The sequence below is a fragment of the Stenella coeruleoalba genome (assembly GCF_951394435.1).
Source record: "Stenella coeruleoalba genome assembly, chromosome: 3".
In the NCBI taxonomy this organism is placed as follows: Eukaryota; Metazoa; Chordata; class Mammalia; order Artiodactyla; family Delphinidae; genus Stenella; species Stenella coeruleoalba.
Window position 1 is genome coordinate 116,235,916 of NC_137148.1, and position 21,354 is coordinate 116,257,269.

The 21,354-nt window shown below is 51.9% G+C and overlaps 2 protein-coding genes across 5 annotated transcripts in view; one reads left to right on the forward strand and one right to left on the reverse strand.

Annotated features, from left to right (window-relative positions):
- PSD2 (pleckstrin and Sec7 domain containing 2) overlaps positions 1-11,981 on the forward strand; it is a 54,609-nt gene extending 42,628 nt beyond the window's left edge. For both annotated transcript variants that reach the window (XM_079916460.1, XM_079916461.1), the window contains exons 9-16: positions 1,473-1,562; positions 2,648-2,691; positions 3,771-3,961; positions 4,133-4,203; positions 4,634-4,791; positions 5,698-5,842; positions 7,097-7,240; positions 9,957-11,981. In XM_079916460.1, coding sequence (XP_079772586.1) covers positions 1,473-1,562; positions 2,648-2,691; positions 3,771-3,961; positions 4,133-4,203; positions 4,634-4,791; positions 5,698-5,842; positions 7,097-7,240; positions 9,957-10,166 — 1,053 coding nt within the window. In that variant the 3' untranslated portion in view covers positions 10,167-11,981. The remainder of the gene's footprint in view (positions 1-1,472; positions 1,563-2,647; positions 2,692-3,770; positions 3,962-4,132; positions 4,204-4,633; positions 4,792-5,697; positions 5,843-7,096; positions 7,241-9,956) is intronic.
- A 2,983-nt stretch (positions 11,982-14,964) lies between these two features.
- Positions 14,965-21,354, reverse strand: part of NRG2 (neuregulin 2) — a 179,458-nt gene continuing 173,068 nt past the window's right edge. For all 3 annotated transcript variants that reach the window (XM_079917260.1, XM_079917262.1, XM_079917261.1), the window contains 5 exons: positions 21,095-21,218; positions 20,607-20,734; positions 19,519-19,746; positions 15,732-16,630; positions 14,965-14,993 (listed from right to left, as the gene is read on the reverse strand). In XM_079917260.1, coding sequence (XP_079773386.1) covers positions 15,859-16,630; positions 19,519-19,746; positions 20,607-20,734; positions 21,095-21,218 — 1,252 coding nt within the window. In that variant the 3' untranslated portion in view covers positions 14,965-14,993; positions 15,732-15,858. The remainder of the gene's footprint in view (positions 14,994-15,731; positions 16,631-19,518; positions 19,747-20,606; positions 20,735-21,094; positions 21,219-21,354) is intronic.

A 21,354-nucleotide genomic window follows, 5' to 3' on the forward strand; every position in this document is an offset into this window, starting at 1 on the left:
AGTGTTTGTGGAACTCAGGCAGTATTATCAACATTACCCTCATACTCCTCAATTACGAATGTACACATAAATGACTATATACATGTATACATAATACATATATGTACATGTAAAATATACACATAGACTTATGAAACATACTATATTAAGGCACACATAGGTCATTTCTCCTTAACCCTTTGGGAAAGGTATAGAAAATTCTTGCTTGCCAGCTACTTATAAAGCTTTCTATCATTGTTTTCTGAATTATTTTCTGTGGTGTGTGAATGTCCCACATGATGTTAATAGAATCTTTGCTAAAATGGTGCCAAGGTCAATAAATTTGAGACACTGTACGTGGAATCCTCTCCTTGGAGGCTCTTAACACACAGAAGCACATTAAAAACTCTGAAACATATAAACTTATTTGATTATGAAATCCTTTCCTGGGGGGAATTCCTATTCCCATCTGTAGGTGAATCTTGGGAACCACTGCCTTATAGCAAACCTAAATCCACAAAATCCTACACCAGTAAATATCTAGTGTTCAAGGGTCTTTGTCTTCTCAAAGGTGAAGGGCCACCAGCGTTTCCTCAAATGTGGACACTGCAGGTCTGAAAGTATGCACATCAGGTGTTGGGTTTGGAGGGCTGGAGCCCCTCTTCTAATCATTGGTTAAAAAACGAAGGCAGAACTTTGGGGTACACTCATTCCCAGCTCTTTGTCTGTTTGTGCTTCCTGGAGTGAAACCATCTGCTTGGGCTCCCTTGGTCCCAGTGCAGCTCAGCGTGGGGTACCCATGTGTGTTGGTGGAAATTGATTTTCGATTCTCTTAAGACCAAACTCTCCCTCACTTCACCTACCTCTTGGAGGTCTTGCCGCCCCTCTGTACAGGTGAGAGGGTGAGACAGTTGTGACGGAATACACAGAGCTTCTGCTCAGGAGCCAAGAGGCCTGGGTTCAAGTCCTGGTGCTGTGTGACCTTGGGAGAGTTAACCATGGAGTAGCGGGTGAGAGCATGGGCTTTGGTGTCAGACACACTCAGCCCTTCTACTTCCTTGCTGTGTGATCATGGGCACGTCACTTCACCTTCCTGCACCTCAGTTTCCTTACCTGTCAAGTGGGGATAATAATAACACCCACCTCACCTTCTCTTTGTTGTGAGAAGGAAATAAGATAATGCATGTTGAGTACAATACCTGGAACATGCTAGGCACCCGGCAAATGTCAGCTATTACAATACATCATCTAACCTGACTCCTTCATCCGGGTTTGAGGAGAACCCCGACCTCTCATGACGCTTGAGGATCAAATAGAATCTTGAATGTGAAAAAGAGTTTTGTAAACTCTTGGGAGACAAAGGGAAATCCAGGCAGTCTTTTTTCATTACTGCCCTTGATGCTGCCTCATCCCTTCTGGCCGGGCAGGGCAGGGTGTGGGGACCACACCAACCACCATCCCTACTCTCAGGCAGAACCATTTCTCCATTACAGAACATTGGCAAGAAGATGTCCTGCCAGCAATTCATTGCCAACTTGGACCAGCTGAATGACGGACAAGACTTTGCCAAAGACCTGCTGAAGGTATAAATTGCTAAGGGTCCCCATGGCCCCAGCTGTGTCCAGGGTGGGTGGAGAGGAGAGAGGTTTCTGCCCACTAAATCCTGATGGTCCAGATTCCTAATTCTGAGGTCAGGGTCGTGATGACTTTGGGACAGAGGTAGAGACCATCCAGCTCAACATGTGACTGTTATGTGTTCCCTGAGTTAGGCAGAGGGGTAGGCTCTGTGAGATTTGTTTTTAGTGCTCCACTATCATTATTGCTGTCATGGTAATCCTCAAACTTGCCACCCATTGTCACAGCTGCCGCCACCATCACCACCACCTTTATCACCACTACCACCTTCACCACCACCGTCATTATCATTACCACAGGGAAAAGCCCACTCATTCTTTCAACATCACCAGGAATCTAATTTTCTTTTGAGGCTGAAGCCCAAGGTGGAACTCTGGCCTTTCAAGCCCTGTCAGTTCTCCACCTTGGAGGAAGAGGAGCAGGTATCTGGGGGGTAGATGATCAGTTCAGTTTTAGACAGTGAGTTAGAGGGACCTGATGATATCAGGTGGGCAGTTGAATAGTGAGTCCGGAGGTCAAAAAATAAACATTGCCTCCATTGCTGTTCTTACCATAATTATGTTCTTCACTGTCAGGAAGCACTTAAGAGTGTTTTTGTAAGTAAGATCAAATAATCCCAGTCCCTTCACCCACCTACTCCCTGTCTACTCATCCACCCATCTACCCATCCTCCCATCCACCCACCCACCCTGCAACTCAATCATTCACCTGCCCACACACCCACCCATTCACCCATCACCCACACATACACTCCTACACAGTCCCCTATATACACTCCATATCCACTCACCCATTTCCCTCCCCATTCACCTACCTACCAACCCATCCACCCACTCATCCTCAAGTCTATCCAATCATCTAAAAACGGATCCACCCACCCACCCCCCATTTATTCACCCATCCAATAAATGTGAATCAAACAGCTACTTTGTCCCACTGGCTGAGAAGATGCTCCCTCACTGCATCCACATTGCTAGATGGAGATTTCTTTGACTGTTCATTGAACTCTCTCTCTTTTTTCCCCCTCTTCCAGACCCTTTACAACTCCATCAAGAATGAAAAGCTGGAATGGGCCATGTGAGTAGTGCCCATGGGCACAGGTATGGGGAGACTGAATTACGGGGAGGGGGGAGGGGGAGTGGCTGGGGGTACTGGGAAGTCACGCCGGTTACTCTCCATGGTGCTGATTTCTCCCACCCAGGGCCCCGGTGCCCCATGGCCAGCTGGCCAGCTCCTGGTGTTGAGTTCCCCTTTGGGTTTATTTTCTGTCTTGATAAAAAGTGTGCAATGTTTACAGCTATGGAAGAGATGGAACTGTGAGTTTAGTTTCATGATGTTCACAACAGGTTTTCTGTTCAGGGGATATTGCCACTACTCCCAATGATGAGAGCTCTTTCCCCTCGGGGAGGTAGGCAGGCATGAGCTATGAGTCCCTTTACAACTCCAGTAATCTGACCAGGTTGAGGTGGTGATGCTGTTGCCAATGGGGAGAGGTAAATGCCCCCTAACTTCTTCCCCTGTGAGGGCAGTGAGACCTGGAGGTGCCCAGCCTTCTGGAAAGAGGTGTGGTGACCTTGCTGACTGGGGAGACTAACAACCTCCTGAGGAAAGTTGCCACTCCACTGGGGAGTTGCTGTACTGCCCAGGGCAGCCTGGGTCTTTGGGTCCACGAAGAGGTCCCAGGCAGGGATTGTTAGGAACCCCAACCCAGCTGGGGAGAGCTGGCATTCTTATACCAGGGCTCCTAGGCTGGGGAACCTAGACTTCAGAGGCCTCATCTACTGACCTTCCCTCCCTCACCATGTCCCTGGGGCTTGGGCAAGCTGGCCATAGATTACTGCTCCCTGGGGCTGGGCTTTCAGAGAGGAGAAGGAAAACAAGGAAGGAAGCCTGAAGATAGTAAGGTCTCCAGCTTTGTGATCAAGGGTGAAGATTGGAGCTTGGAGGCCAAAAATCAAAGCTCAGAGGAGAGATGTCAGAATTGAAGACTCAGGGGAGGGGACAAAGGTCTGGACCTGTGGTCTGGAACTGAAATCTCCTTATCTCTGCTCTTTACCTCTGACTGGCTTCCAAAGGAGTGTTTTGTGGGGAGAGGGCATGTTGACGTGGGGATGAGGCCTCCGTGGAGGTGGTACTCAGGCCTAGTACTTTCCTAGTGATGAAGACGAGCTGAGGAAATCACTGTCTGAGCTGGTGGATGACAAGTTTGGGACAGGCACAAAGAAGGTGACACGGATCCTGGATGGTAGCAACCCCTTCCTGGATGTCCCACAGGCTCTCAGCGCCACCACCTACAAGCATGGTGTGCTGACCCGGAAGACTCACGCCGACATGGATGGCAAGAGGAGTGGGTGTCAGGCGGGGAAGGGGCATGGGGAGGGATGCTAGTCCAGAGGGGGTCCACAGCCCCTTGGCCACTCCTCTGGTAATGCCCATGCAGGCAGACGTGTAGGGGACACAAGGGAAGAGATATCGGGGTGGTTGGTTGTGGCCACACTACCCGTGCCCCCCTCCCCAGCGCCCCGTGGGAGGCGTGGCTGGAAGAAATTCTACGCGGTGCTCAAAGGGACCATTCTGTACCTGCAGAAGGTGAGAGACTACCCCAGAGTCCTTACCCAGAAAGGGCCAGCTCAGCTCCTGCCTTATGGTGTCCAGAGGGTCCCGGGCAGGACCTAGGGCTTAGGCAGATTCTTAGTCCTCCCCCATCAAAGGCCTTACTTGGGCTCACGAAGGGCTTTGGTGGTTTCAGGGAGGGGTCTTTTGAATGTTCAGGGGTTCAGAGGATACCCAGTGTAAGACCTGTTCAGGCTTCTGAGACCAACTGGGGAGGAGTGCCTGGTGAGTCTTGTTGGGGTGGGCATGGCATCAGAGTGGCAGCAGCTTGAATAATGGTGGGATGTACAGGGACAGAGAGAAGGAGAGCAAAAGGGAGGGACAGTGAGGGTGGAGGAAGTACGGGTCGGTAAGCCAGAGCCTGGTGATGACAGAGGCTTGCCCAACCCCTACCTGGCCTGTCCAGGATGAGTACAGGCCTGACAAAGCCCTGTCTGAGGGCGACTTGAAGAACGCCATTCGTGTGCACCATGCTCTGGCCACCAGGGCCTCCGACTACAGCAAGAAGTCCAATGTGCTGAAGCTGAAGACAGCCGACTGGAGGGTCTTCCTCTTCCAGGCACCGTAAGTAGGAGTGGGAGCACCCTCGCTCCCACCCTGGGCTCAGGACCACCCCATCCCCTCGCCTCGTCCACCTCAGGGGAGGCGCCCTTAGCTTCCCCTGCACAGCAGCCATGAGAGTGAGTGTATCCGTAAACAGCTTGGGTCCCTCCCCATGAGCACTGGTTCTCAAGTGTGGTCCCCTCAGCATCGCCTGAAAAACCTGTTAGAAATGCAGTTTCTCTGGTCCCACCTTAGACCTCCTGAATGAAAAACGCTGGGGATGGGCCAGCAATTGTGTTTTAACAAGCCCTCTAGGTGATTCTGATGTGCACTGAAGTCCCTAAATACAGGGCAGATGGGATCTTTATCATCCTCCACTTAAAGTCGGGGGGATGGGTGCAAAAGACTCACCCTACAGTTTCTCCGTAAGACCTTCTTTCCACTCCCCTGCACTCCATCCTCCTGTGACTTGAGATTGGGGTTTCGTGTGTCAGATGAGCTTAAAAGGGGGGAGGCTTGTAAGTGAGCTCTCAGGACAGGAGTGGACGTGCCGGGCCAGGTAGTGGGGCAGGGACGAGATGGCCGAGTAGGGGGGACCAGTTGCCCAGCTGCCTCTAACAGTCCCCTGCTGGTCTCACACTCATTAGCTCCAGGCTGTTAGCTCTGAACCTGGCTGGGCAGCTTTATTTTCACATGAAAATCCAGGTCTTGCCTGGGAGCTGGGACAGAAGGGGAGCTCCCTGCACAGATGTGACCAGGCCCATCCAGCCCCCATCCTGCCATCCTCCCTCACTCCTTTGCCCACTTACACGGAGGTCTTCATGCCCTCTCTGTGCCAGGCTGGTTCTGGGTACTGGGCACTGGGTGTGGGATAGGGAGTCCTGTTGTGAGAAGCCAGTGTGCTCTCCCCTCCCGTCCTGTCCCCAGGAGCAAGGAAGAAATGCTGTCCTGGATCCTTAGAATCAACCTGGTGGCTGCCATCTTCTCGGCGCCCGCCTTCCCAGCTGCTGTCAGCTCCATGAAGAAGTTCTGTCGGCCCCTGCTGCCCTCCTGCACCACTCGCTTCTGCCAGGTACGAGCTCCTGGGATCACAACACCGCCTCCCCAGGCTGCCTCTGCGGTGCCAGGCCCCCCATTCAACAGCCCTCACCTCAGCGCCTATCTGGCGCCTGGTCCTGGGCTAAGAGACAAGCCGAAGGGGTAGATATTCTCCTCCATCTACACCGCACCCCACCCCTGTTTACAGATGGGGAGACTGAGGCCACACGCCACCCAATGGCCTGGGTGTGCCAGTGGCAGTGTGTCCTGTGGATGTGGTTGTGGTCTGTGGGCATAATGTGTGTCTGGGACGAATGGGAGAGAATGTGTGTGTCACAGGGAGCGAGCGACAGGTGAGACTTGGCTGCCCCTTCATCCAGGGCTTTTTTGCTGCCCTCATCTACCCTTAAATATTTTATTTGTAATCCTTAAAAAACTCCTACTCATTAATACTCCATTTTTCGGAGTTTTTTTTTGAGAGGGGAGGATAAATGGTGGGCCACTACTTGTGAGGTGGAGGGCAGGGGCAGCGCCATACTTCCCTTCCTGTCAGGGCCCTTGTCCGGGGTCTTCTCCCCAGAGCCCCTGGGGCTGTGCAAGCGGTGCACACTCCCCCCACGTGCACACATGCCATTCAAGCACACGCATGTTTATGTGTATACACACGTGTTGTGTACCCACACCTACACCATACTTGTGTCTGCGCGCGTGTGCGCACGCACACACACACACACACACACACACAAATGCATGCAACCCAGTGCCTGCATGGCACAAAGGGGTCTGGCTGTGCTTTGATGGCTGGGGTGTACTGTGCACTTGTCTGTGAGTGACGGTGTCTTTGGGTGTGATCCTGGGTCTGTGGCCATCAGACGTGTCCGGGCATGAATGTGAGAGACTGTGTGCATCGTATGAAGCCAGGGGGTGCCGAGGCCGGGCTGCCCCTTGGTCCAGTGGGTTTGTGTGCATGTGAGGGTTCATAGGAGCCAGGGGCTGTGTCTGGGTGACTGCGTGTTTGTGTAAGGGAGTGTCTGTGTCCACACACAGTGTGAGGGTCTCTCATCTCCTGAGCCTGCTGGGGAGGCTCTAGGAGAGCTGATGCCAATGGCAGGAGGGGAGGAAGGAAGGCAGCGGCAGAACGCTCCCTTGGGCCTAGACCCGGCTCTGCCCCTGTGTATTTGACGACCCTGGCCAGGCCTCAGTTTCCCTTTGGTGAAGCAGCTCCTGGTGGGACAGCCCTGTGACCTCCTGAGAGTGGGACCTCACAGTCCATGACTTGTCTTTGCAGGAGGAGCAGCTGCGTTCTCATGAGAATAAATTGAGGCAGGTGACTGCAGAGCTGGCTGAGCACAGGTGTCACCCGGTCGAGCGGGGTGTCAAGTCCAAGGAGGCTGAGGAGAACCGGCTGAAGGAGCATTATCTCACGTTTGAGGTGGGCCCTTCAAAGGAGGGGTTTTGAAGGACAGGGCTAGAGCAGGAGGAAGGGGCCGGCTCCTGCCTTCCACATCGTTCCCCGACCAGGGGCTCCTGCTTTGGGGGCTCCCCTGAGGTAGTCGTGGACCGTGGTCTCCTGTGGGCCAATCTCTGCACAGTCCAGCTGCACAAACAATTGTGCCCTCACTTACGTCTCTCAAAGGGCACCAGACGGGTTCTACCAGAGACCCCTGTCACCCCTCTACATCTTTCTCCAAGCCCCATCCTCATCTCCGCTTTCCCCATAGGCCCAGCTTCTCGGGAAGTTTTTACGACCAAACCACAGAACTCGTAAGCCCTCTCCACGTGACTTTCCCCCCTTGTGTCTCATGTGCCTCTTTCACATAGGTTTATCAAGCAGAGCACCTTGGTCTTTCCTTCTGAGCTCTCCCTGCTTTCCATCTTGTCTCTAACCCCTCCCCTGGTTCTGCCCCACCGTGGGGTGAAGGATGGTGGGGTGGACTTGGGGGAGGAAGGCAGGAACCACTTGTCCATTTTGGGCCGACCTGCACCAGGGGGGTGGACAGACACAAGAGAGGCTGAGACCAAGTCAGGAAGCCCCTGGAGCAGGAAGGGTGGGAAGTCGCCCCTCTCAGTCTCTAGATTTCCACTCTGATTTTCTACTGCAGCACAGAGGAGAGAGCAGAGCTCCCAGGATAGATCCTGACCTTTTGAAAAATGTAACACTTTATAGCTTTCGGAAGTCTTCTCAATTTCACTCTCTCTGTGATGTAAAAAAAGCCACACTGATTGGCAGGTGTGATTCTCTTCACTTCCTTTGTATTGATTGATTTAATCCTCATATGAACTCTGTGACGTGGGTTTTGTTATTATCCCCATTTTACAGATGGGGACATTGAGGCTTGGAGAGGTTGGATCACGTGCTTGAGGTGACACAGGAAGTGCAGGAGCCAGGATCCTAACCCAGGGAATTGACTGTGGCTCCGGAGCCCTGGTCTTTCTCACCCCCTGCCTGGCTTAACTGGGGGTGGTGGGGAGTGGTGGGGAGAATGAAGGGTAGGGGAGATGAAGCCCCAAATGAAGGGTCTTTCAGCTCCTGTGGCAGAGCTGGGTGAGAACAGGGTCTCGTGACCCTTAGTCCCTGCCTCCTCTGGGACTGCAGTGAGGGCCTGAAGCTCAGAGTCAAGGCCTCAGACAAATCTCCCTCCCAAATGTTTACCAATTTACAGCCCCTTTAATAGCTCATGAATGTGCCTCTCTCTCCAGGCCCTCACCAACACTGGACATAATCTTCATTAATCTGATAGGTTTAACAAGTGGTGTCTTATTGCTGTTTTAATTTGGATTAAATTTTTTTTTAAAAATTGATCATCTTAACATCATCTTATCATCATTTTAAAGTATATGATGATCAACATCAAATTGATCATCTTAACATCATCTTATCATCATTTTAAAGTATATAGTTCAGTAATGTTAAGCCTGTTCACATTCTTGGGCAACCAATCTCCAGAACCTTTTCACCTTCCCAAACTGAAACTCTATAACTATTAAACAAAGACTCCTCAGCACCCTCCTCCCAGCCTCAGCCCCTGACAACCGCAGTTCTACTTTCTGTCTCTATGAATGTGACTACTCTCTAGGTACTTCATATAAATGGAATCATACAGAATTTATGTTTTTGTGACTGACCTGTGTCACTCAGCACAATGTCCTCAAGGTTCATCCGTGTTGTAGCATATGTTAGAATTTCCTTCCTTTTTAAGCTGAATACTATTCTGTTGTATTTGTGTACCACGTTTTGGCTGTCCTTTCATCGACTGATGGACATTTGGGTTGCTTCCATCTTTTGGCTACCGTGAATAATGCTGCCATGTACATGGGTGTGCAAATGTTTCTTTGAGATCCTGCTTTCAGTCCTACTTTTATATCCAGAAGTGGAATTGCTGAATTGCATGGTAATATTATTTTTCACTTTTTGTGGAATAGCCGCACTGTTTTCCATGGTAGCTGTACCGTTTTACATTCCACCAATAGTGTACTTGGGTTCCAGTTCTTCCACATCCTTACCAACACACTTGTTACTTTCTGTTTTGTTTTTGTTTTGATAGTAGTTATCTTAATGTGTTTGAGGTGATATCTCATTGTGGTTTGGATCTGCATTTTCCTGATGAATAGTAATGTTGAGCATCCCTTTGTGTGCTTATTGGTCATTAGTATATCTTTTGTGGAGAAATGTCTATTGGAGTCCTTTGCCCATCCTGAAATTGGGCTGTGTTTTTGTTGTTGAGTTGTAGGAGGTTTTTTTTCCCCTTTAATATTCTGGATACTAGACCCTTACCAGATGTATGATTTGCAAATATTTTTTTCCCATTCTGTAGATTGCCTTTTCACTCTATTGACTGTCCTTTGATACAGAGAAGTTTTAAATTTTGATAAAATCCCATTTGTCTATTTTCACTCTTGTTTGTGCTTTTGGTATCATATCCAATAAGTCATTGCCAATTAATTTGGATTTTTAAAAATTATGAGTGAAATTTCTGTGCATGTCCCTTGCCTAATATTTTTATTGGGTTGTTTATCTCCTTTTTATTGATGTGTGAGAGCTCTCTAAATATTAAGGGAATTAGTCTTTTGTTATATAAGATACATTTTTTCTCATTTTGTTGTTTGTCTTTTGACTTTGTTTTTGGCCTTCTCTGCCCTTTCCCCAGAAAAGCCGTTATGAGACCTACATCCACCTCCTGGCTGTGAAAATCAAGGTGGGCTCAGATGATCTGGAGCGGATTGAGGCCCGGCTGGCCACCCTGGAGGGGGATGACCCTTCTCTCCGCAAGACACACTCGAGCCCTGCCCTCAGCCAGGGCCATGGAACTGTGACTGGCAGCAAAGCCACAAGGGATAACACTGGGCCTGATACTTAGCTGGCATGGATGGGCAGGTCCCAGAGGCAGGCAATGCCCCCAGAGGGGTCAGTGAGCACAATTCCAGCCAGGGGCCACTCGGATCAGCTCCAGGCAGTTGTTGGGCAGCCAGGGGAGTGTGGAGAGCCCTGTGGGCCAAGGAGATGGAGATGCTATTCATGGTGTCGATCTGGCATCCTGGGGCTGCTCTGGGCCTCCGACCCTCTCCCCGGCTCTCACATCCCTCTTCACCCCAGAGCCTCATTTTCTAGGCCAGTTGTGTGCATGCTCTAGACACCATCTCAAGAAGTGGGAAGGGTGGTTGACTTCCCAGGCTCTCCTCTTCTCACAAGTTCCTCCCTTCATCTCCCTTGTTTCCGAGGGCAGGTCTTGACCCCAGGTCTCAGCTTGGACTCCCACCCTTTCTCCTCCTCCTTCCTCTGAGTTGACCAGCAGCAGGTCTGCAGACCACCAGCACTATCCTCTCCTCCTCCACTCAGCAGCCTTGGGAACCACACCCCATTCTCCTGCCTCACCTGGCAATAACCCAGGACCCAGGCCTGTCCCTCAGTGCCAAGCTCTCTCCACTCAAGTGTGTGTCCACCTCATCTTCCATCCATCGAGGCCACTACTGCTTTCTTTTATATGGACATAAATGTATATATATAAGAATTATATATATATATATAAGGAACCCCTTTAGAGATGGTTTTGGAACTGATATCAGTTAGAGGATGAAATAAGAGGTAGGAAAAGCCTATTTCAGAATGCACTTGTTAGCAAGGAGGGCTGCTCTCTGGCCCCTGGAGGCCCTGACACTCTGGGAGGGAAGGTAGAGATAGTATGACCTCCTCTCACCCTATTTCCCCCTCTTCCGGCTGACCTGTGACTTAAACTGCTCTTACAGTTAATGCTTTGGAATAAATAGTGTGTGTGTGTGTGCTGCCCCGTCTGTCCCACAGGCATCCTGGGGTGTGAGTGGGATGGGACCGTGGCCCTGTTTATATTTTGGTCTTTATGTTGGTGCTGCCGGGTCTCTGAGCTCCAGAGGTGGCCTCTTGTACAGATCTACTGCTACAGGAATAAAAGACACTCTGCCTTGCAAATAGCCATTTGTCAACAAGCCCAAAGATGTTTGGTGGGGGAAGGTTATGGAAGCCATTAATTCTTGGTCTTGGGAAAAGGTGGAATGACAAGTTGTTGATTGTTTTTTAGGTTGCTATTTCTCGTACTCTTCTAGTGACTCAGAAACGCTAGTGAAGGACATGTCTGGGAAGAATAATTTTCCATGTGATGATCACAGACTAGCATCCTTTAAACCCTGCAATCCTCAGACTGACAGTGGTGGGGGTGATGGCACCTGCAATACAGCTGTGATGAGCAAATCCTTTCTATTTTTAAAATAGATTACTGTAGTTTGGCCAGCAATTTGACCTCAGTGGTAACATATTTAGTTAATAAGCCAACCTTGCAACTAAGCAGCCAACGTTTACAAGCCCACTGACGTTTGATACAAGGGACCTGTGAGCCTGTGGAGAGATGTAGTGATTTAAATCCAGGTTATTTAATTTGGATCAGCTGAGTGTATTTTATAACCAAACCATCTGGCACCTTCATTTTGCTGAGTGGAAGTAAATGTTCATTTAAGTGAAATTGAAAGAGCAATGTGGCAACATAAAAAAGCTCTCTGTACTTTTTTCTCCACGCTGTCTCAAAGGTCCTTTGAGTTTGGGGTCAGCTTCCCACCCTCTACCTCATGAGGGTGGGTGAGTGAAAGCAGAGGAGCAGGCTCCATCCGCTGCAGACACGTGTGCTTCCCTGAGCACTAGCTGTGCCTCCCATCAGTAAAAAAACTTTTAGTTCACTTTCTTAATTGTATAATTATTTATTGTAAATTATATACGTGTACTACTGTACTAAAATATTATGTACATTATAAAACATACACAAAAGTAGAAATTTTAAAAAGATGAGTTGAAAATAAATCTAAAGCAAAGTTCTTTTTTTTCTGCATTCTAATGGACCATCATATTCCCTCCACAACCTCTGCCCCTAATATGTCCATTTTCCAGGACTGTCCAAATCCAGAGACTTGGAGGACTGCAGGTGAGATGTGATAAGTGGTTTGCGCCACCTGGTGGTCCTGGGAAGTGTCCGTGGGCTCAGGGACTCCTGGGGGCCGACCCTTGAGGACAGCGTCTCTTGAGCCTCCATCCTCTCATTCAGTGAAGGTGAACAGTGCTGCACACTGTGCTGGGTGCTGGGGATACTGTGGTGAGAAAAGGATTGACCAGATCCCTGTCCACACGGGGCTCACAGTCTAGTGGGGAGGGGGACAGACAGTCACCATTTCCATTTGGGACTCTGGAAGGGCTGGGGAGACAAGCCAAAAATGACCTGGCAGAGAGAAGAAAAAAGAATTGGAGAAGTGGGGAAGACTGACTCAGGAAGCCACCCGAATGTCCTAAGTGCTCCTGGGGGACAGGGTAGTAGCAGGAAAGTCACTTAACAGGGCTATACCTCTTCCTGACAGGCCATACTAAAGATACCCCAAAGGCAGAATTTGAGAGGTGAGTAGAAAAGGGGCCTCTCTGGCCACACCTGCTCCTAGGTTCCATTCACACCTGTGAATGAATAGGTGGCTGATATGATGGGGAGTCAAGGAAACTGATTAGGTTCTGGCCTTAGACTCTCAGCAGGTAACTTAGAATCCAGAGCAGATAATGAAGGTACCAAATGGGGTCATGTGAAAGTCAATGAGTTAATCAAGGGGCCATTCAGAATTACTTGGGGTTACATAGAGGTAGACGGGCTCCCTGGGGGTCATGGAGGTGGTTTCTGACTAAAAATTTTGAAGGTAAAAACTTAGGGCCCTCAGAAGGGTCAAATGAGGATACTAAACTGGGTCATGAGGAGGTCAGTGGGTTCACCAAGAGGTCATTCAGAATTACTTGGGGTCACATAGAGGTCAATAGGTTCACCAAGAGGTCATCCAGAATTACTTTGGGTTACATAGAGGTCGGTGTGCTCACTGGAGTCATGGAAGTGGTTTCTGAGTGAAAATTTAGAAGGTATTAGCAACTCAGGCCCTCAGAAGGGTCAAATGAGGACAATAAACTGGGTCATGAAAAGGTCAATGGGTTCACCAAAAGGTCATTCAGAATTACTCAGGGTCATACAGAGATCATAAATCACATAGAGGAATTACTGGCTCTCAGAAAATTTTAGAGGCAATAGCAAACTCAGAGCCGGTACAGGGATCTGGATGAGATCATCAGGGGCTAGAGAAGTCAGTGATTTGCAGGTTTGTGTAGCATTTAGTTCATTAATTTCCTTTTTTTCTTTGTAACAGGTACTTTTTCTCCCAGCATCCCCACATGAATATGTGTCTAGTTCTTTACTTTTCTCCATCACTTCCCTTTCATCCAGTTTTTGCCACTCTCTGTGTGACTCAAGAATGCAAGGCACAGGATATGGTCATCATCATCATCAAATTAGCCATTAATAGACATCTATCATGTGCCAGAAGCAATCCTGGGCGCTCTATATAATCTCCACAGCAACCCTTTGAGGTAGGTATTAGCATCACCATTTCCCAGCTGAGCCAAGTGCAGCCTAGAGAAGTCACACAGCTAGTGAGGGGCAGAGCTGGAATTTGAACTAAGGCCCTGTTGATACCTAAGCCCTTTCAACCCTAAGCCTCTCTGTCCTTCGCATGTGTAGGTCTCTGAGCTGACTACACATATTCCGGGCTCATTTGTGCACACACCCACACGTCAACCATGGGAGCTCTTTGGATAGCTGACTCCTTTGTGTCTGGTTGGAACCTAATGGTTCCTGGTGATGGGCATTGGCTTAGTAACATTAATCAATGAGGGGAAAGGCTCACCCTGGACACCATCTGCCTTCTCCATGCCTGAAATCACGTACCCTTCATCAGGGACTGCAAGTTTAGACAGGCCCTGGCTTTGAGGGGATATAAAAAAACCCAACACCCTGTGGGCTTACAAGCTGCAGCAGCTGTGGTCCTCCTGGCAGCTGAGGGTACCCATTATGCCACTTTTCATGTCCACACATTGCCTGTGACACGCCTGAGGCCCCAAGGGTCATCTTGCCTCAGCTGCTTCAGTGCCAACCTCACAACCCTTCCCTCCTCACCCACCTAGGCCCAGAAACTCTTGCCTCATTCTGGCCCCTGTAGCTCCAGGGCAGGAACTGGGCCAGGGCTCTGAGGCTGAGCTCGAAGCAGAGTAATCTGTGTCAGCCCCTTGGCCAGGTTCCCCAGCAGCAGGGGGTGGTGGGTGGGGAGCTGGGGGACACCTTGTGAACGTTCTTAGAACAGGGAGGAGGGCTGGAGCCTGTCCTGGGAGTCGAAGGCAGGGAGATTGAAGGGAGGGTCTCTTCTCCCAGGTACTGCTCTGGCCCTCTCCAACCTCCACACCAACATCCATCCATCTCTATCACAGGTCTTCATCCTCTGTCTCCCTCCTCACCTGGGGGCTAGGCACACGCAGTCAAACATTAGTTATTTCTGATTTTATTTATAATATAAAAATGTTCAAGTGTCAACAGTCAGGTGTTTGGACATTTCAAGGGGCAGGTTTCCCATTTGCTTAGGATTTTTTTTTTTTTTAAACAATTACCTTTTTGACAAATTAGCAGTGGACCCAGTTTTGGAGGGTGGCGAGGTCAGGGCTGGAGAGGGAGTGGAAGTCATGGGTGGGCTAGAGGCTGGGAGTTGGGCTGTGAGAAGGAAATGGTGTTACTTTATTGCTAAGAGGGGAATCAAATACACTGTCGAGTGGCTCTTCTCGGTCCCAGCGTGACCATGCATCCAATCTAAAGAATCTGAAATGCAAAGGACATGCAGGCATAAAATAGAAAAGACGACCTGTAAACGAAGGTGCTGCAGAGGACGGAGGGGCTTCCTGGAGGCCATAGGGGAGGAGGAGCCACGAACATTGGGGCCCTGGCAGAGCTGCCCCCTCCCAGGGCCGAGGCTGTTGGGAAGACCTCTTTCTCAGTGCGCCCCTCCCTTAGCAGCTGTGAGGAGCGGGGAGGCCCCCTCCCCATTCTGGTTGCTGTCGCTGGGCCTTAGTCTCCCCCTGGACGTTACCTGACCCCCAACTCTAGCTCCAAACCTAGGATCCCCGCCCTCTCAGGGGGCCCAGGGCTCCAGATCTTGCACTGGGGCAAAGCTACTCCGGACCTCATGTCGTTCGTTGGGGCCCCCCAGCCTCACGCCCACCCGAACCCAATCCCGCAGCCTCCTCTCTCCTGCTTTCTCTCACCACCACCTCCCATGACCCCAGCCAGCTTGGGATCCTACATTCCCTCACCCCGCAACCTAGACTTCTCTCCAGGAGCTCCAGATTAGCGTACAGCAAAAGGCACCACAATATAGGTTTCTATTAAAGAGTCAAAAAATTGGCCCATCTCTCTTTTTTTTTGTTGTTTCTTTTTTTTTTTCCGAAGCTGTAAATCAGGATGTCACATATAAATAGTTTCCCTATAAAAACGTCTTTGCCGTTAGCTAGTATTATAAGACAATTTTTGCTAAAATGAAAATAAAACATTTTGTTATACCTTTTTCCTTTTATAGAAAATAAAAATATTTTTATTTCTTTTTCTCCCTCCTTTCTCTCTCCAGTCGGCGGTCTCTGTTCTCCTTAAAGACAGTGGGGCGGGCGAGGCGGAGGGGGCGGCGGGGGCCCTAGAGGGGCCCCGAGTCCTGCTTGGCCCGCGGGGGCGGCCCGCGGCTGTGTCTGCTGCTGGCCCGCGTGCTGTGGCTGTCCAGGGAGTAGTAAGTCCTGCTGTCGGCCGCCGGGCAGAGCGGCGGCGAGTCCGAGCGCAGCGCGTCGTGCGCCGCACGCAGGCCGAGGAAAGGCGTGCTCTCGGCCGCCAGCGCCCCGTCCGCGTCGTCCGCTTCGTCGTCCGAGGCGGAAGCCGAGCCGCCTCCCGAGCCGCTGCTCAGCGACAGCGAGTCCCGCGCCGCGCGTGCGCGCTGCGCCGCCAGCCCGTTGAGGCGCGAGCGGCGCCAGCGCCGGGGTCCAGCAGACGTCCTACGGGACGCGCCGCGGGCGCGCGGCCGAGGCGGCGGCGGCGGGGGCGCGCACTCCTGCGTGGTCTCGTACTCGTCGTCCTCGGGGATGCGGAAAGGGCTGGCGGGCAGACTGCCCAGGCTGCCGCCTAGGGCGCAGGCCCCGCGCCGCGGCCCCGGTCCCGCTGCGGGGTAGTAGTAGCTGTCGTAGCTGCGCTGCATGTCCGCACCGGTCCCGGGCCCTGGACCGGGGCCGGGGGGCGCCGGGTGCCGCAGGAGCGGCTGCTGCTCCGCCAGGCGGTAGCTGATGGGCGCGGCCGGCGGCAGCGACACGGCGTGCGCCGAGTTGGGGGACGTGATCTCGAAAGTCGGCACCTGCGTGGCCAGCGAGTAATGGAAGTCCACGGGAGAGAGGCGCGCGGGCGTGGTCAGGGCCGACACATACCTGCGGGGAGAGGCAGAGACGTGGGCCGGTGGCCAGGGGATGGGGCGGACCTGATGCAAAGCAGTGGTCTAGCTCAGGATCCCTCTTGCAAGAACCATGCTGGTATTCCTCAGTGGCCGTAATAAATTTCCTTAATTTCTCTGAGCCTCAGTTTGCTTATCTGTGAAACGGGAGTAACCACAGTGCTCATTCCGTAGCGTTGTTGGATGATTCCATAAACGTATCAGTGGTCCTTGGCTGTGGGGATGCTCACAGTCACCAGTGCTCCTGAATGGTTACTTCGGGTGAGGCTAAGGCTGGGGCATTTTACATGTGTGATCTCATCTAATACAGTAATTCTATAAGAGGCTTCTGTTAGTCCCGTACTACACACGTGAGGAAAAAGACTCAGAACATTTAATTGACTTACTCAAGGTTCACACAGCCAGGAAGTGGTTGAGCTGGGATGTGAACCCAGGCCAGGCAGGAACCAGAACTCATACTGCCCAATTCTTATTCTAGTCCCTGCATTCAGCCACCCCTGTGACTTGGACTTACCTCCCCTCCGGGACAGTTCATCCCATGGCTGATGGCTACAGTGGGGAAATATTTTCCTTTTTAAGTTGAAGCTAAAAGCTGCCTCAGGGAAGTGACTGCTCCCACCTCAGTTAGGGTCCTCAGCCCAGAGCTCACAGTTACCAAGACCTCACTGAAGTGTCTCTGCTTGGGGCTAAAGACCACCAGTTCCTTCAAAAGTTTGCCCTTGCTAATATCTCCCACTCTGGGTCCCAGGCACCTGTCCCTTTTCTTTCTCCACATTTCCCTTTCTGAGCCAACTGGCCTCTTGCCCAACCATTATCCACCTTGGGACAGGGACCACCCACTTCCCTGCCTCTCTTCCAAACTGTAAAGCTGGGCACCTCATTGCTCTCCAGAGTCCCCATTACTGTTTTTCAGAATCATCTGACTCCTCTCTCTTCCCTCTCCCACATGCACATCCATCATGTCCTACCCATCCCCTTTCTCCTGGAATACCCTTCACCCTGCTCCACTCCATCCTGGGACTAGATGTTCACTCTGGCCATTCCCCCACCCCAGTGTCTTTCCTCCTTCAGCCTATGCAGTTCCCAGAACAATCTTTTTTTGGCCATGTGGCATGTGGGATCCTAGTCCCCCTACGAACCTGCGCCCCCTGCAGTGGAAGCATGGAGCCTCAAACCACTGGACTGCCAGGGAATTCCCTCCCAAAGCAATCTTTTAAAGTCATATCTCTGCTCTAGGAGGCCCTTCCTGCTTACCCACCCAGGGCCACTGGCCATCTATCTGGCCCCAGCCTTCCTGTTCAGGCCCAGCTCCACTCTCCTCACAGCCCACCCTGCTCTAGGTGCCTCACCAGCCATGTCCTTAGTGCCTCTGCTGGAACAGCTCAAGTTGTTCCCCTTGCCTGGAAGTCTTTCCCTGCCTTGCCTCTCTACCTCCCATCCATTAAGGCAGGGGTCCCCAACCCCCAGGCCGTGGACCAGTACCCGTCTGTGGCCTGTTAGGAACCAGGCCGCACAGCAGGAGGTGTGTGGCCGGAGCGACTGAAGCTTCATCTGTATTTATAGCCACTCCCATGGCTTGCATTACCACCTGAGCTCTGCCTCCTGTCAGCATTATGGTGAGTTGTATAATTATTTCATTATATATTACAATGTAATAATAATAGGAATAAAGTGCACAATAAATGAATCATCCCGAAACCATCCCCCCGCCCCCGTCTGTGGAAAAACTGTCTTCCACAAAACCGGTCCCTGGTGCCAAAAAGGTTGGGGACTGCTGCATTAAGAAGTCCTGTTGCTCTTGTTACTACTAACCATAGCTCCACCTAGTGAGCACCAGCGCCATGTCAGGTAAAAGGCAAAGAGCTTTGCGCATGATCTTAGGGTGGCCTTCATAAGAACCACGCACTACAGGTGTAATGCTCCCTGTTCTATAGCTGAGGAAACAGGCACAGAGGTGATCAACCTGCCCCAAGTCACACAGGTGGTGGGGCTGAGCTTGGAAAGGTTGGTCTTGGAAAACCTAGCTGCTTCCCAGAGCCTACCATCAGACTGGGTTTCTCTGCCCTGGTGGGGTTTCCTATGCTTAGCACTTTCCATAGGCAGCTGTGAGCTTCACTGGTTTCGTGTCCATGACCGGCACGGAGTAGGCTGAATTGAAGCCTTCTCCACCCCAGCCTGGAGTTCCTAGTACCATGCCCCTTTTTCTGCTCTCCTCCCACAGATCCCAGTTGCCAAGGGGAGAGCAAGATGGAGGCTGGCCCCCTGCAACTCCTGGCTTGGAGTCAGGGAAGAAGGGAAGGTTCCTGCGTCTCACTGCATTCATTGCTCAGGAACCCAATGGCATCTTGATCCATGGGGGCCTAGTTGCTGATTCTTCCAGGGCCTGCAGGCATTCTTGGCTCATTCCCATCCTGCACTCATCGGTTTACTCACAGACAGCCTCCCCTCCCACTCTTCAGCCTGTTCAATCTTGGTGTCTGTTTCTCCCGGGACATGGGGCCTCTAGGTGACACCAGGGTAGGGCAACTGTATGTTCTGGTTTGTCCATGCCAGACCCTGTTTGTTCCTGATGTTCTACTGCAATGATTAATAACATCCCCTTCTACTCTGAAGAGTGTCCTAGTAGAACAATTAAATTAAATGGTCATAACACACCAGGGTCTACTGGCTGTAGTACCAGCCTGTCATTAACATGTTGATGACCCCGAGCAGACCATTTAACTTTTCAGGGACCTTGCTTGCGCATCTGGAAAATGGGGATGAGGCTCTTTGAAGTGTTTCTGAGGTGACCTAAGGGTCAGCCCTGGGTCAGTGGTGCCAGCTCTCTGGCTACAGTGGGGCACAGGTCACGGGGTAGGAACTGACCTCTCGCTGTGCGGGGAGTCACGCAGGGAGTCTATGGAGTCGTGGTAAGGTGGCACAGCAGCCCTGCGCTGCTCCTCTAGGCTGTAGGCTGCCGCCCGCCGTGCCCGCGCCTCCACACACGCTGGGCTGTTGCACTTGCTGGTGCCCACTGATGACAGCATGATGCCCGATTGGGAGTCGGAGGTCAGGCTCTCAGAATGTTCCAGGCTCCACGTGTGGCTCTCATGCCTGGAGAAGCCAGGTGGAAGTGAGGTGAGGTCAGGAAGGTGCCGGGCAGCCCAGCACGTGTGGTCCCAGGCCCACCCCTTCCCTGGTTCTTCATTCCATCTCAGGCTCCCTCAGCTCACTGCCCTTCACTCTGGGCTGATGTGTAACATCATAAAGGCCAAACCCCGATTTTGGGAGGAGGAGAGCTGGAGGCCTGTGGATGGGTGAGCTGCAATGTGCAGAGGCCTCTTCCTTTCCTCTCTGCAACCAACCCTCTCCTTAGCCTCCCTGTCTGGGACCCTTCCACTCCCATGGTCCTTAGCCACTTGCCTTAAGAGCCCAGCCCCAGTGGCCAATATATGGGGACCCTGCCTATTCTGTGCTGCTCCCCAGGGAAGAAAGGGGCCAACCACGTTCTTTCTTGAGCTGTCTGAGCCTGTGTGCTTGTGTGGACAGGCCTCCCTACCTCTGGAGAAGAGGCTAAGGTGGACTAGGTTCACGTGGGAAACCCAGGAGAGGGCGTCAAATAGCTGTGGGTATTCGAGTGAGCAGGTACTTTATGCCAGGTGAAGTGGTGCTGATGAGGCCCAAACAAAACCAAATGTTAGGTGGGAGCATAGTGATGCTGTTGTTCCTCTGGGGCTGGTTTAGACTAGAAAAGGGAATCCGGTCTGTGAGGACCTGGATGTACGTTTGGTGGTGGGTTCTGGTTTGAAGCCCCCCACCTCCACCCTTCTGCTCACAGGGACCCTCAATACAGAGCCCAGCCTGGCTGGGGAGTTTGGTGTGTGTCCCCAGGCAGGTGTGTGGTGTGCATGTGCACGCCCTGAGGGTGTGCATACGGGAGTCTGCAAGGCTGCGTGGGCCTTGGTGGTGCCCACCTGTGGCTGGAGGTGGGCGTGGCTGTGGAGCAGTGGTGAGAAGGAGAACAGGAGTGGCTCCCAGAGAAGGTGGTCTCCGTTTCCCTCCGGATGACATGGTCTGTGGCTGGCACATTCTTGGAGATATACTGGAACAGACAGAGGGTTTTTTGGCAGGGGGGCAGTTAGTGACAGATGACCAAGTTGACCCTCCTTCCTGGTGGGCAGGGGAAGTGAGGCAGTAAGCTCCAGGTTGCGGGGGCGGTGGTGGTCCACTGGATAAGCAACTCGGTGTTAGGGCAGCAATGGCCCCTGGAAATCAATCCCCCGACCTCCCTTAAGGAAGTGGGCCAAGCGAGGCTAAGTCATCCTGGTGAGGCAAGGCTAGGCTAGCAGGCAAGGCTGAGCACAGGATGGGCCGGCCGCCTCCCTGGCCCATTCTTGCAGGGGGCATAAGAAGGCGGGCTACACAGCAAGGGGTCAGAGTGGGGCCTGGGAACACCACTCACGTCTGCCATCTGGATCTCCTCAGGGTCCAGCCGGGGGTGGCTGGGCCCATTGGCCAAGCTCCGGTTCTGGTGGGCTGGACACATGTTCTGTCGAAGGTGGTTATGCATCTGCTTCCGCTGTTTTCTGCACAGGGGAAGGTGCATTAGCCTGACACCCCCTCCCCGCCTCCCCTGGCACACACGAAGTATGAGCTTCCCTAGCTGTTACTCCAGGGAACTAGTCTACGTGTGCCGGGACTGGACTGCCGTGGCAGTCTCCT